General features: G+C 36.8%; 1 protein-coding gene across 4 annotated transcripts in view; it reads left to right on the top strand.

The window, feature by feature from the left end:
- Positions 1–14,371, top strand: part of NBEA (neurobeachin) — a 448,146-nt gene that overhangs the window by 387,602 nt on the left and 46,173 nt on the right. For all 4 annotated transcript variants that reach the window (XM_041487283.1, XM_041487285.1, XM_041487282.1 and 1 more), the window contains one exon: positions 5,679–5,831. In XM_041487283.1, coding sequence (XP_041343217.1) covers positions 5,679–5,831 — 153 coding nt within the window. The remainder of the gene's footprint in view (positions 1–5,678; positions 5,832–14,371) is intronic.

Below are 14,371 nucleotides of genomic sequence, written 5' to 3'. Positions count from 1 at the left end.
CCCCCCGCCTCCTCCCCCTACACTCCAGTTTTTGGTAACATTGACTTCCCCAGAACCTCCTGGTCAGACGCTAATCTTTCCTAATACCTCTCAAACTTGTTATATTACTTTTTGAATAGTCAGTTTAGAAGTTAGAAAGGTAGCTCTGACAAAATGTCAGTGAAGTGCCTTAGTGTGAAATGGAGGAACTCATGACTGACTCATTGACCCAGTACTAGACTCTTGTGCAATTAATGGATGCCAGGGGATCAACCTTTTGGGAGGAAAAGAAAGAATGAAAAAGAAATGGAAGCTTTAAAACCTTGAAGTGAGTTATACTAGAAAAGTGAAAATGTCTGGGTTGAATTTCATTTCATTGGGAGGCCATAAAATGGCATACCCTTAGCAAAACATATTAAACAGAAATGTCAGATTTGATGCAAGTAGTGTACAATTATAATAGCGTTAATAGCAGTCCTCTATCACCTGAAGACATATTTTTAAAGTTTAATTTCTCAGCAGTTTGGATTTGTCACAGGCTTGTAAATTAGAAAATGCATTTGGGGGATGTTTCCTTATATGAAGACACAAGGCATATAATACTGTTAAGTGTACCTTGGGGTTTTGGTATAGCTATTAAAATAAACAAGAGATCACATTTACAGACAAGAAATGTCTGTTACAATATTCATTTTGCCTTTTTTTTTTTATACACCCTTCAGTAGCTTTACTGCATCCTTCTTCATGTGAGAAGAGCCAAGCTTCTTGGGCGGTTTGAAAGGCAGCTGACTATTAAATGATGGAAAGCTAACCTGTCTTATTAGAAGTGTGAATGAAAGGGGAGCAGAGGAGGTTACCAGCTGATGAAATGTCAAGGACAACTAGACAGAAATTACTGCAAATAGATTTAGATCACTAAAATCCCTATTTTTATTAACTCTTTGAACTCTAGATATTTCTTGTGGTAAGAAATTACCTGTGACAGGTAATGTATTCAGAAAGATTTATTTGTAACCTTCCATGTGTTTTGGCAAGAGCAATGAAACCAATAACATTTACTGAATAGTGTCAGTTAATGCAAAATTATAGGTCGGCTGAGTTGCATGCAATAACATATGCATTTAAAATGCTTGATTGGTATGTGAATATTTAAAAAATGCCAGACTTTTAAAAGTTTGGTTTTCTGTGTCTTTTTTCTTTGCATTCCCTCATTTTATGCCTGCTAAATGATGTAACTTGTAGGGAAGCTGTTTTATGGGTTTGTTTGTTTTGATATTCTCCTTCATGTCTTGATTTGCACTTGCTGACACAATGTGTGTATTGTAGGAAAAAATATTTTGAGATTTGTGTTTCAAGAACATTTGTAGCTTGAAACCTACATTTCTCAAAGTCACAGTAGCTTCAAACTAGCATTTCTTTGCACAGATCTGGCTTTACATTTACCACTAGTGCCACTGAAGTTGCAATAAGATTTTTAAGAAATCTCTTATCAACTATTTTGTCTGTCAAGCAGAAAGCAGATTTGGAGACAAAAGGTCCTCTGTGTTCTATCCCTTGACGTAAATACAACCTCTGAGATACATTTTTCCCCTGCTAATTTTTGAGTCTCCTTGTCCCTATCTTCAGGGTGAATTTAACAATGACACTTCTGAAGTATGAAACTGGTGATTTGTAAAAAGCTGTGTTGTATGACAAATTACACTCTGCTCTGAAGTGAATGAAAAATAGCAGATGCTGTCAGAAAAGTATGCGATCTCCATCTCCAATGTAAAGACTACAAAGGTTGACAAAAACATTTATTTTGGCTTCTGTGTGATGAACATGTGACAAAATATGATATGGCCAAAGTATATAAAGAAGTAAATTAAGTTATGTACTGTTTAGCAATAAATCTGCTAGCTGATTTGGGAAGGTTAGAGGAATATTTTGCATTTCTGTAACAAAAACAATGGAGCAATACATCATTATCCTTAATTTAGACTTTTAGGAGCTTGAAGGCTGTAAATCTGGTAAATAATGCTTTTCAAACATGCAATAAACAATGCAGAGAAAACAGTAATTTATTCTCAGTATCTGGGATGGATTAATGGCTAGGATGAGGGAAAATTGACTTAGATTGCATAATGAAGGATTCAGGGCAGTTATTAGGTGAAACTCCCCAGATGAAGAACACTGAGACCAGTTGATGGAAGAATTGTGGAATTGCTCTCACTCAAATTCTGGGACAACAGGGTAGACAGATACCTTGCATGCTAGCTGTCATAGCTGAACTTCATCTGGAATGGAGGAATGTACACAGTCACCTCTCTGAATATCACCCTGAAACAGCTATTTATTTGAGGTATCTGTTTCCTGTCCATAACAGAAAAAGCACCAAAAGAGTGGCTCTCTCAAGTCATAATCTTTATTACAATATGAGCTGGCGCATGCCTGTTTGTGGAACAAAGAAAAACCAAACTCTGGCTAAAAAAAAAATATTAATAGGTTTTGAAAATAACTCTAGCCCTTGCTAGTGTTACCTTTTCCTGCATTCTTTTGTACATTCTTGCAACTTTCAGTGGCTTCTTAGTTAACACAATTCTCTCTGGGCCCCCCAAGTTGTCATCTTGTTGTCTCCTCTGAGGTTCACTCCTGTCTGCTCCTTTTCCCAGAAACCTCCTGGGCTCCATCCTTTCTGTCTCACTGTCCTTGATAATCCTTCCTCTCTCTGCCTCTCCCAGTTTATACTTCTCTTAGTGAAACATGCTCAGGGGCCCTGGGGAAGAGGATATTTGCCCTTCTATGCCCAGCCACTGCCTGCCTTTGGCATGAGATAGAAGGGACAGCTTCTTCAATTTCTCACAGTAGAATAAACAACGTACACATAAAACCAAAATTTTTATCAACCATTTTCTATGCATCTCAGTAGATAAATACATGAATCTGAAGTTCATATATACAGGGTGCCACAGCTTTCATACTGGGCCTGTGTTTTAGTATATACTAATTCATCCTCTAGAAATGAGAAGGGGATATATTTATCAGAGCTATTTTTAAGCACTGTGATTTCTTAGTCTAGTAAATACTGGAGACAGCAAAATTGCAAGAGGAACATCAAATGCTATGAAAGAAAACTGAATGGTTAATACAAAATATGGGAAACATGTAAGTATCTGGGAAAGGTCATATGCGACATGGCTCACATTTCAAGAAAAATTTCAATTCATGCTAAATAGTGCTTAAATAAGCAACATAATTGTAGCCTGCACTAAAAATAACATTGAATAATAACACTAAAAATAACGTTGAGGAGAATGCTGAGACTATAACACAGTGGGTTAGTTAATCTTTTTTAAATACTATGTTTAGGTTGCTTTACTTTGACTGAAAGAAAACAACAAAACAACCTACCAGGAGATGTGTAACTGAAATGATTAGGATTCTAGGGAGAGTGTTATTTGAAGAGGATTCAGAAGTCTGGCACTGCTTAACTTCCAGAGCACAGGAATAAGACAGCTCAAACTAAACATACACAGCACAATAAATCTTATAAAGAAAGTTAATCACATACTTTTGTTTATTCTATTTCTATTTATGTTTTCTGCTATACCAGAGAAGGGAACATTAAATTACCCTGAAAGGAAAGAGCAGCAAAGATAAACTTACTAAACAGAAATACTATTAAACATACTCAGTGACTTAAATCTCTTTGTTTCAAGACAACCCCACACCCAAAATGTTAGTAGAATTCAGTTATACTAGACGTGTCTCTGAGTAGCACAATTCTTTCAGGTATGTTAGATGTAAAAGTCCACAGTTACATGCTATGACATTTAAAACTGAAAAAGGAAATTTAACAAATAACTTTTCTTTAATGGAATCAAAGGACTTGGTTGCTGTGACATTGCAGGTGAGTGTGCCACCACATTGAATAAAAATTGATAGTATTCGCAACCAGTGCTATGTGCTTCAAGGCTTTTATACAAAGTAGAAACAAACTTTTCTAATTTCTTCCTTAATAAATTCTGCTTCATTTGAATATTGTCTTTAAGATCAACTTTGACTTTTTGATATATCTGAGGTTCTTATGAATTTTTCCTTTTTTTAAGGCAATGCTCTTAGTTTGTCAGTGATTTGTGTGGTAGTGTATGTTGGGTTGTGAGTTCTGAGTTAGTGATTTGTTGAAGTCCTGAAAGATTTCTGTATAGTTTTCTCCAGCTCTGAGGACCATTCATTCTTTTTTGGATGCCATTAGAGAAAACCAAAGGTCTTTCCTTGGAACCTGAGATTTAGTGAATTGTGTTTTGAGGGAAGGGAGGAACATTACTTTTAAGAAATACTCTGAATGAATTAGAGGTGTCTATAATAAAAGTTAAGATAGGCATTAAATTAATCTTTTTTCTTTTAACATTATAGGATATTCAGGATTTCTCTCATTTTGGCTTTGCTCTGACTACTGTTTTATTATATACTACATCTAATAATTTAATTCTGTCTTTTCTGTTTAGAATTGTTACTTGTTTCGTGATGAGTTATTCAGGTTCAGGCATGTCTCACTTGGTTAATGTTTTATAGTAGTTAGATACTGATTGGATTTGCATTTTAGTCTAACCTATAGTAGTATATTATGATGTAAAGAAGTAATTAAATTGCCTTCCTAAACATACTTAAAATTGTAATGAATACACTTTTTTTTAAATTACTTTATAAATTTGAAAGGTTGCTTTAACTGCTCTATTCTCTATGGAGTTGCAGATCAGATTTAATTAGATAAGTTTGTGTCTGCAGTGAGGTTTTTTTTGCTTCTCATATCTGAAGCCTTTGAAAGGACCACAAAGAGACTCAGATTTCAGGTGCTGTGTCATCAGTTTTTATCATGTTACCCAACCGAATGCCATAATGCTTTTAACAATGTAATTTGGTGAATTTAATCCATATCTGGATATTAGAGAAGAGATAATGAGCTTTAAAGCTTTTTTGTTTTTACTACATTTCAATATTTAATGCTAAAATAACAGGAACAAATAGCAATATTCCTTATGTCAAAATAGATTCCTGTTTAGCTATTCTGGAAATCGGGAAAACTTCACACCCCAAGTTACCTATTGTTTATTATACATTGCAGTTATTGATCTTTCACTTTTTAAGTACCATGTATATCTGTTTGAAGGACATTTGTTATACTGATATTTTTCCCTCTGTCTATTCTTGAATTTTTCCTACTGTAGAAAAAGATCTTCACCATGTATTAATTTTCATTATATAGGTGGTAAACTTACCACATTTTCTTATGCAATTAAAGACTTAAAGAAAGTAAGATCAAGACACTGTTATATCTGCAAATTTTCCCCTTTTTACATATTTTTGTTAAGTAGTAATTTAAAAATCCAATATATTTTCATATTGAAGGCTTAGCATAAATTTTCCTGTACCTGTTGTTCTGAAGAAGTCTCCTTTACTCATATGCACTGCCTTGTCTAAAGTTGTGCTTTTCATAAAAACAGATATGGGAAAAACAAAGTTTGAATATTTCATTATGCAGAATACATTTGACTGTGAGTCAAAGAAAGTGAGTTATAAAATTTCTTTTAAAAGGTGCACAGAAACATAAAAAACCCCATGAATGCTTTAATATGTAGTACAAGAGAGCCTGATTCTGGGAATACCATTTAGGATCTCTGTTAAATGTGAAGTCTCATTGTGTGTTTTCTCCCTGCTAGGAGTTAATTCCAGAATTTTACTATCTACCCGAGATGTTTGTCAACAGTAATGGCTACAATCTAGGAATCAGGGAAGATGAAATTGTTGTGAATGACGTTGATCTCCCTCCCTGGGCCAAGAAACCTGAAGACTTCGTCCGTATCAACAGGATGGTAAGCTGTGCTTTAATTTAGTCTAAGCCGTTCCATATTTTAGCCAGCTAACCTAGTTCTGTTTTTCATCTCTTTAGAACTAGATTTAGAGAAATAAAATAAAAAAGAAAAGAATTTGCATTCTGTCTTGCTTGACAGACCCCTTTATTTTATAGTAGATTTTCCTTCCATGGGCCCAAATTATGGAAAATTAAATTCAGTTATTTACTCTCTCATGAAAAAGCATCAGACATGCATGAGCCTGGCAATACAAGAAAGCCTGAAAAATTTATGTCTGTTCCTTCTCACCATCTTCTGCATCAAAAAATGAAAGAATTCTGTAAATGTTGATATCTTGCAAGCCATCTTGTAGTCGTTATTCACCTGAAGATATGCACTCCCTGTTCATCAAGATGAGCTGGAAGTGTAGAAATGTGAACATAAGCAAAATACTGCAGTCTTTGAAGAAATTCTGCAAAATAACTACTTCGATGTAAATCACCATAGGACCTCCAGAATTTAAGCAGAAAGAATATTTCTGGTGTATATTTTTTCTTTAATTTTGATAGACATTATTTTATTATTGATAAAGTTAATACACATGTATGCTTTTAGTAGTTTTTAGGAAGAGCAAGGTACATTCAGATTCTTTGGCCAGCAGTACTTCATTTATAGTTTTGTTCTTCCTTAAAATGTATATTGCTTTCCTTTCTCAAAGAGTCAGGACTGTGATTTCAGTAACTGTGGCTTCACATGGTTACAGAACTGTTCAGTTTATGCATTATTCCCAATAGTGCTTTTGTGGTAGCATTGCAAATCTAGCAATGTGTTGAATTGTTTGGGGTTTTTTTCTGATCAATTTTCTGATTAATTTTAAGAACTGTGTATTTAAAGAAACTTGTTCTTTGGGAGTTGATAGAAAAAAATAGCTCTATGAAGTTCAGAAGAATAGAAGAATATTATAAAACCAAACCTATTCCTAGATGTAGATGATTTAGAAGTGTCCTCCATTTAGAAGGATAAGTGGTTTGACATATGTACAACAGTCTCCTAAGGAAGTGATGGCAACCTCATCACTTGAGACATATGAAATGTACTACACAAACCAGGAGAAATGTATTCTGTCATTGACAGATTAGTCTGCCATTGACAGGAAGAAGCTGAACAACATTTCTTGGCCAATTTCTCTTATACCAGATATATTGGAAAAATATTTTTTAAAACAAGTAATTGTCTCAGCTGCTGAAAATAAATTCAAGTGCAATTTTACAAGAAAGCAGTGTATTGAAATGATCACTGGAATCCATTAGAATTCTCAAGCATGGGATGTGCAGTCACAGGCTGGTGTCTCTGGAGTGCCCATGTTGCTGCGTAGAGCTCTTTTTGTGTTGTGGTAGTGGCTAAACCCAAACTGAACCCAGATTTAAGCACATTAAGTTGGCCTAGAGGTTTAGTTTTGACATCTGAAAGAACCAAAGTGTGATTCCTTGGTGAAAACAGAGAAGCAAGCTGCCACCTATTGGGGGATATAATGAGAGATGCATCGTAAGGACTCCCATTCTTAAATTTTGTAAGAATCTTCCTTTTACATTAAATTGCATTTCATTAATATTTTCTTTCCACAGTGTTGGAATTATTACTAGGAGGATAAAAGGCACTATGTGATAGGAGATCCCCTCGAAAAAAGCTTAAACTTCAGTTTATTTAATTTCCCTTGTGCAATTCCTGCTTTTTAGAAAGTAGCATAGCAGCTCTCCATAAAAGTTTTGTGCTCTTGAAGAAAACAGCTGCTTACATGAATTCAGAGTATAGCATTTAAGTCTCCTTAGGGCTACAGGACTTGATAGTGAGATAATGACTGATTCCACATGTGTGTAAGTATGCTCAGACTGCCAGGAGACAGACAAACTGATGTTAAGGCTACAGTAGTATTATGATTACAGGCTTCAAAGAATGGAGTCCTTTGGAGATTCTAAAATCACCAATTATCACCCATTTATATCAGACCCTTCCTCTACTGTTTTCCAGCCCTTTCCTCGCAGATGTGAGCATTATGCCATTCTTGTACAGTTTTGCCAGGAGGCAGTTTCTGCATGGCCTTTATTCACCCCATCATCTACTTTTAGCAAGAGCATGATCAGGAGCTAAAATTCATCTCTACACAGATACATGCTGTCTTCAAATGAAGTCAGGAGCCTTGAAAATTATAATAAAGTTAGGAACTGCCTACAAAACAGGAGAAAGAGGCATAGATTTATTTGAATTAGATGCAGAAAAAATCATCTTGGGAGGAAAGAATTGAAGATAATAAGAAGCAGAAGTCTGGAAACTAAAACAGTACCAAAAATAGAGCAGTAGCAAGGTAGGGGTGACAATGAACAGCAATTAGATTAGATAAAATTCTGTAATTCTATATCCATCAGAAATAAGTGTATTTTGATGCCATCTATGGAGAATCATTACATCACAGAGTATATAAACAGTTGTACCTACCTATGGTCCTTTTGAGACTGCACCTGGAATATTGGATTCACTTCTGGATGACTAGAAAACAGAAGCATTCACATTTGGATGGAGTTCAGAGGATAAAAGCAAAGTGAATAACTTTGGGAGTTTAAAGAACATGATATATGCATAGTATTTTACAAAGCTTATTATGAAGAGCAAGTAGCTAAAGAAGGATAATCCTTTTCATGAAAATGCAGATAGTATGTGTAGTAAGAAGTAATGGAATTACAGTTTCAAAATGTAATCGTTTGAATGTGTAATAATTTTTAGAAAAACTTCCTCCTGTAGGGTTTTATTAGCACACACAACAAACTGCCAGTACCCCGTTTTTTTGGTCTCTAGAATGAAACTGGTCAAAGGAACAAATACAAAAGGTTTGGAAAGTTTGACATTCCCTACCTAATGTCTGATTGCATTATTTGAGCCGGCCAGCAGATGTATTATTCAGTTAGGTCATCCCCAGGCCAGGCTTTGGCTGTTACATTTTTTTCTTGCGGAAAAAAATAGCCTGGGTGTGATGCTGATGTGTAAAACACAGCAAGCTTGTGCAAGCCTGGAATTTCTACAGCAACTTTGCAAAGCAAGTAGAGAATATGTTTACAGAATACAAAGGAATGCTTAAAGTAAGGGTTATCCTGATCCCTTATCTATTAAAACCAGCAGTAGTAATTTCATTTCAGTGGTAAGAATCCTATGTGGTAGTGCGTAACATGCAGTGGGATATTTTTTCCCCCAGCTGATGCTGTTTTCTTCTGTTAATATTTTTGTGCTTTCTGCAGGCATATATTGTGTGTAATTTTATGTGGGAGCAAATAAAAATCCTTATATACTACTTGCACATTTATAAATGTAAGCATTTTCTTTAAATAACAGCAAGAATGCCATCATTTCATCCTGATACTTACCAAAGAAAACACAGAACAGCCTAGGAACATTCACAGAGGCACAGTGTCATAAATCAGCACAATTTAACTAATTGGTTAACAAGCTTTACTAAAATTCTGTGCAAATGAATAAATAGCAGTCTGGGATTTTTTATTGTACCATTTGATTGTTCAGCTGGTTGTTTTACACTTCAAACTAAACATGGAAGTGGAAGTGGAAATGGTTTTCTGTCAAAAGAGATCCCTTTAAACTTGTGAAAATTAGACTTATTAAAAAGACTGGAAAAGACAGTCAAGTTACTTTCAAGACCTATTACAGTATCTTCAACATTCGATTTATACATCAGGGATTGTTGTAGCAGTTTTATTTATCCATGCAAAGCTAGACTGATTACTATGGAGTTACTCATGAAACATTAATAAAGCACTATGTTCAATGCTAACATGATTATGGTCTGACCTCAGCAACAGTACAAAGGACAGAGGCAGAAAGTGTCCCTGATAACATTACCCTAATGCTGGGCTCATCAATCATAATCTCCCAGTTTACCAGGAAAAAAAAAATCCACGCATAAAACCTTCCACAGATGTGCATCTGTAGTCCTACTCAGCCTCTCTGTCCCCACAGACTCAGAGCAGTCCAAGAGCCAGAAATAGAACAGGCTCAGTCAGTAAGTCAAGCATGTTAAATCAAGGCAGGGAACACCACTGTGAAACACTGAAGCACAGCTTTTATAATAAGCATTCTTTAGTTTTGAAACAAAAGATTCAAGATTGTGTAATTCAAAGTTAATTATAATGATATTTTAATTATGGCTTATGCACATATTAAATTACAAATTGCAGTGCTGAGAAAAATGTATTCATGATAAATTACATTTTTGAAAGACTAAACGATGTCTTGTTTTTGTTATACATATTTTGTTCTTATTACATAACTGTTACTAAGATTGAATTTTCTTTCTGTCTCTGAAATGATTTATTTGCACTGCTCTGCTGCCAATTGCATTTTTGTACCGTTCCCTGGCTATTCAGAAGCATGCATGGTATTTTATAATTAAAAAGCTTCTTGAATAATCATTAGAAATATCTAGTATGAAATCTCTGTGCTATGAGAATATGGAAGATCTTCCTCTTCGCCATTCAGCAGCAGTTGACATTTCTTCTCTACCAGATAAGCAGTAGATAAGACTTGATATTACTTCCTCAAAAATCATTTTGATTTTATTTTGGGTATTGCCAAGGTTATGCAATTAAAACTTATTCAGGTAAAAGGGGTTTCAATCCACTTCAGATTTTTTAATTACTTTTAGCAGTGATTTTTTTTTTAACTTGCTATACTGCTGAAGAATCTTACTTATATCATGAAGACGCTTACATAAAGGATCAGTTTCTCTGCAGACATCCCTGAATAATCCAAATCTGTATAGTGTACTTCTTTGTCACTTCTATGAAAATATTACTTTGCTTAAAAGAAACTAACTAATCTCAGAGAGCAGTATTGCCTGAAATACTTTATGAGGAAAGTCAAGGACTTCACTTTGATAGTCAGTGCAAGGAATAGTAACTGAGGAAGAGAAATGTTTGGTGGACAGAATCTGCAGTCGCTGCAGAGGACCATGGATATGAGGGGAGAGGAGAGAAGCCCAGCTCACAGGCTGAAAGGGCTGATCTGATTTTCAGCAGATCTGTAAAACCAAACGGTCTCAGAGTAATTATAAGAAAATATCTTTAGATATACTACATATAATTTAATAGCAAGATGGAAAACTTTTTGGAGAGACAGGCAGCATATGGAGGGCAAGGCAGGAAGGCAGGAACTGCAGAAAGAGAAGGTGCAACCATGGTGCAGACAAGTGGCAGCATCAGGGTTTTCCACCTCTCTGGTGACAAGAAACACCTGGAAATATATTGTATAAATCCAGAACTTCTGATGTTTAACACAGCATATAGTCTCTATTACAACAAAAACCACTGCCTCCTACTGACATGCCTGTGAAAAATACCTTTAATATCAAATTAGAATGAGCATAGTGTGGGGAAAGTGTGCAGCATACATAAAGGTAGAAAAGAGCTATAGTAAGAAGTCATTTGGCTTATAATAACTTTATTTAGTTTTAACATCAACTGACTAATACCTCTTTCTGTTTTACAACAGCTACAGGTCAGATTTTCAGCCTGTGGAAAATATGTGCATACACTTGTCTATAAACACGCAAAACCCACAAAACATATATACACTAGATGTATAATAATGCTTGCAATTTATCTATTAGCAATAAAAGTCACTTTACTGGAAACAATAACATGGTAAACACCGTCTTTAAAACAAAACTCATGAAAAAATCTTAACTGGAATGTTGCTATTTGAAAATGAAGCCCTAATAACTGTTCAAACAAGTTAATTTGGGGAGTGCTTGAATAAAACTCTGTTTTGTTTATGTGTTAGTTATGATAGATCATAAGGTGCATTTTGGCTCATTTCTGTTTAAGAATCTTAAAAAACCATATTACATAATTATATAGCTATTACATAATTATATAAGTAATAATTATTGTTAAAAATGTTTCTGTAGTTCATATGAAAAAATGCTCATAAAATTTAAGCCCCCAAAATAATTTAAATCCAAAGTGCTGATTTTTATGGCCATCACCAGCCTATTTCAAGGATACTATTGTTGTCTTTTTCTGTATGTTTTTCCTACTGTACCTACAAATTATGTTTTATACAGAAAATTCCCTCACCCTATTCCCTACTGAGCATTGCATATTCTTGAGAAACCAAACGATGTACCGTTGACAGTGAACAGCTCATAAATTTTCAGGAGGCACTTACATGCGGGGGGAGTAGCCTGTGCATTAGAGCAAATTAGGGAGAGGATTCTGCAAGTAACGCATGAGTGGCGTTGCAGAAGTACTTGGAAGAAACCAGGTCAGACCTGATACAAGAAGCTTTCCCTGGACTAAAATAAATCCAGATTATAATGCCTTGACCCACTGAGGGTGAGATGGGACTTTGTAGCATTTTGGTGGCCCTTTCTTGAGGGCACCTTTCCTGTTTTTCATGCCTGTTGCCACACCCCACAGGATGTCCCTACTTGGAGGTCATGAACATCACACAGCACCCATTTCATCCTGCAGTTGGAGGCTTTGCAGTGCTAAGGGCTATGAAGAGCCCTTCTTCTTCACTCTTGCTCCTCTCTCCACCTTCTACTCTGGCCCTTTCCCTAAATTCTGCACCAAACCAGTGTTACACCATGCGGCTTCCACTCTTCTGAAATATATATATTCCCTTGCTACAAATTTCCTCAAAGTTTCTTCAAGAAGTTAAGGTTCTTCCCCAAGGAATTAAGGACCATTATACCTGTAAACATAATGCAATAGATCTGTTTAAATAATTGGAGACAAAGACATGATATGCAGCTGCTAAAAATTGGCTCATTTAATAAGTTATTAAATAACAATTAATTCACATGAAATAGAAGTTCTCCAAATCTGCCAGGGTCAGTAAGACCTTCTCTAGAATGAACAGCTGCTGAGTAAGGGTTGGTCAAGCAAGTGGAAACTGCCTTAGGGAAATATAACTTATGTGTGCAACTCTTTTAACGTGAAAGGTCCAAAAAAGTGCAATCCCCCTCACGAGCAAGACTGACAAACTGATAACAATGAACAAGGCACTCAAGGTACTTTTTACCTTAATCTTCAATGGCAACCTCTCTTCCCACACATCTTGAGTGACTAGACTGCAAAATGGGGAATCGGGGAGCAAAGTCCCTCCCACTTTAAGAGAAGATCAAGTTGGTGGCCACCTGAGGAACCTAAGCATGTGTCTATGGCACCTAATGAGTTGCATCACAGAGTCCTGAGGGAACGACCTAGTTGTCAAGCCCTCTCCATGAAACGTCATGGCAGTCAGGAGAAGTCCCTGGTGATTGGAAAAAGGACAACATTGCTCCCATTTTTAGAAAGTGTAGAAAGGCAAACCCTGGGAACTACTGACCACTTGCCTGTGAAGGCCATAGAATAGATCCTCCTAGACCCTGTGCTAAGACACGGGGAGGGCAGGAAGGTGATTCAGGACAGCCAACACAACTTCTCCAAGAGAGAGAAAGTTCTTCCTGACCAACCAAGTGGCCTTCCATGATGGAGTGATGGCATCAGTGGACAAGGAAAGGGTTGCAGGGTGCATCTGTCTGGACTTGTGTAAGGCTTTTGACATGGTCCCTTGCAACATCCTTCCCTCTAAATTGGTGAGAGATGGATTTGATGGGTGGGCTGTTGAGTAGATAAGGAATTGATTGGACAGTTGCATCAGCTAGGTGACATCAATGACAAGTGGGGGTCTGCCCTGGGACCAGCACCATTTAATATCTTCTACAATGGCATAGACAGTAGCATCCCGTGCACCCTCAGCAGATTTGCAGATGGTACCAAGCTGAGTGGTGTGGTTGACACACCTGAGGGCTGGGATATCATCCAGAGGGACCAGAACAATTGTAAGAAGCAGCCCATGGGCATCTCATGAGGTTCAACAAGACCAAGTACAAGGTGCTGCACCTGGGTCAGAGCAACCCCCAATATCCACACAGGCTGGGGGATGAACAGATGGAGAGCAGCCCTGCCAAAATGACATGGGGATGCTAGTGGATGAGAGACTGGACATGAGCCAATAAAGTCTGTTTGCAGGTCGGAAGGCCAACCTCATCCTGGGCTGCATTAAAAGCAGCATGAACAGCAGGTCGAGGGAGATGTTTCTGCCCTTCTGCTCTGCTCTGCTCTGCTCTGCTCTGCTCTGCTCTGGAGGGACCCCACCTGGAGTGCTGCACCCAGTTCTGGGGTCCTTAGGAAGGACATGGACCTGTTAGAGTGGGAACATAGAAGGGTCACAAAGAGGAGCAGGGTCTGGATTATCTCTCCTATGAAGACAGGCTGAGACAGCTGGCCTTGTCCAGCCTTGAGAAGACTCTGGAGAGACCTTATTGTGACCTTTCAGTACTTAAACGGTCCTGTGAGAAAGATGGGGACAAACTTTTTAGCAGAACTTGTTGAGATACGGCAGCGGGTAATAGCATTAAATGAAAAGGAGATAGATCAGACAAGATCTCCTATCAAGGAAGAAATTTTTTATAGTCAGGATGATGAAACACTGGAACAAGTTGCCCAGAGATG

Source organism: Pyrgilauda ruficollis, unplaced genomic scaffold, assembly GCF_017590135.1.
Source record: "Pyrgilauda ruficollis isolate IOZ18807 unplaced genomic scaffold, ASM1759013v1 scaffold8, whole genome shotgun sequence".
Lineage (NCBI taxonomy): Eukaryota > Metazoa > Chordata > Aves > Passeriformes > Passeridae > Pyrgilauda > Pyrgilauda ruficollis.
Note: the sequence above shows the minus strand (reverse complement) of the source record. Positions and strands in the feature narration are given on the sequence as shown.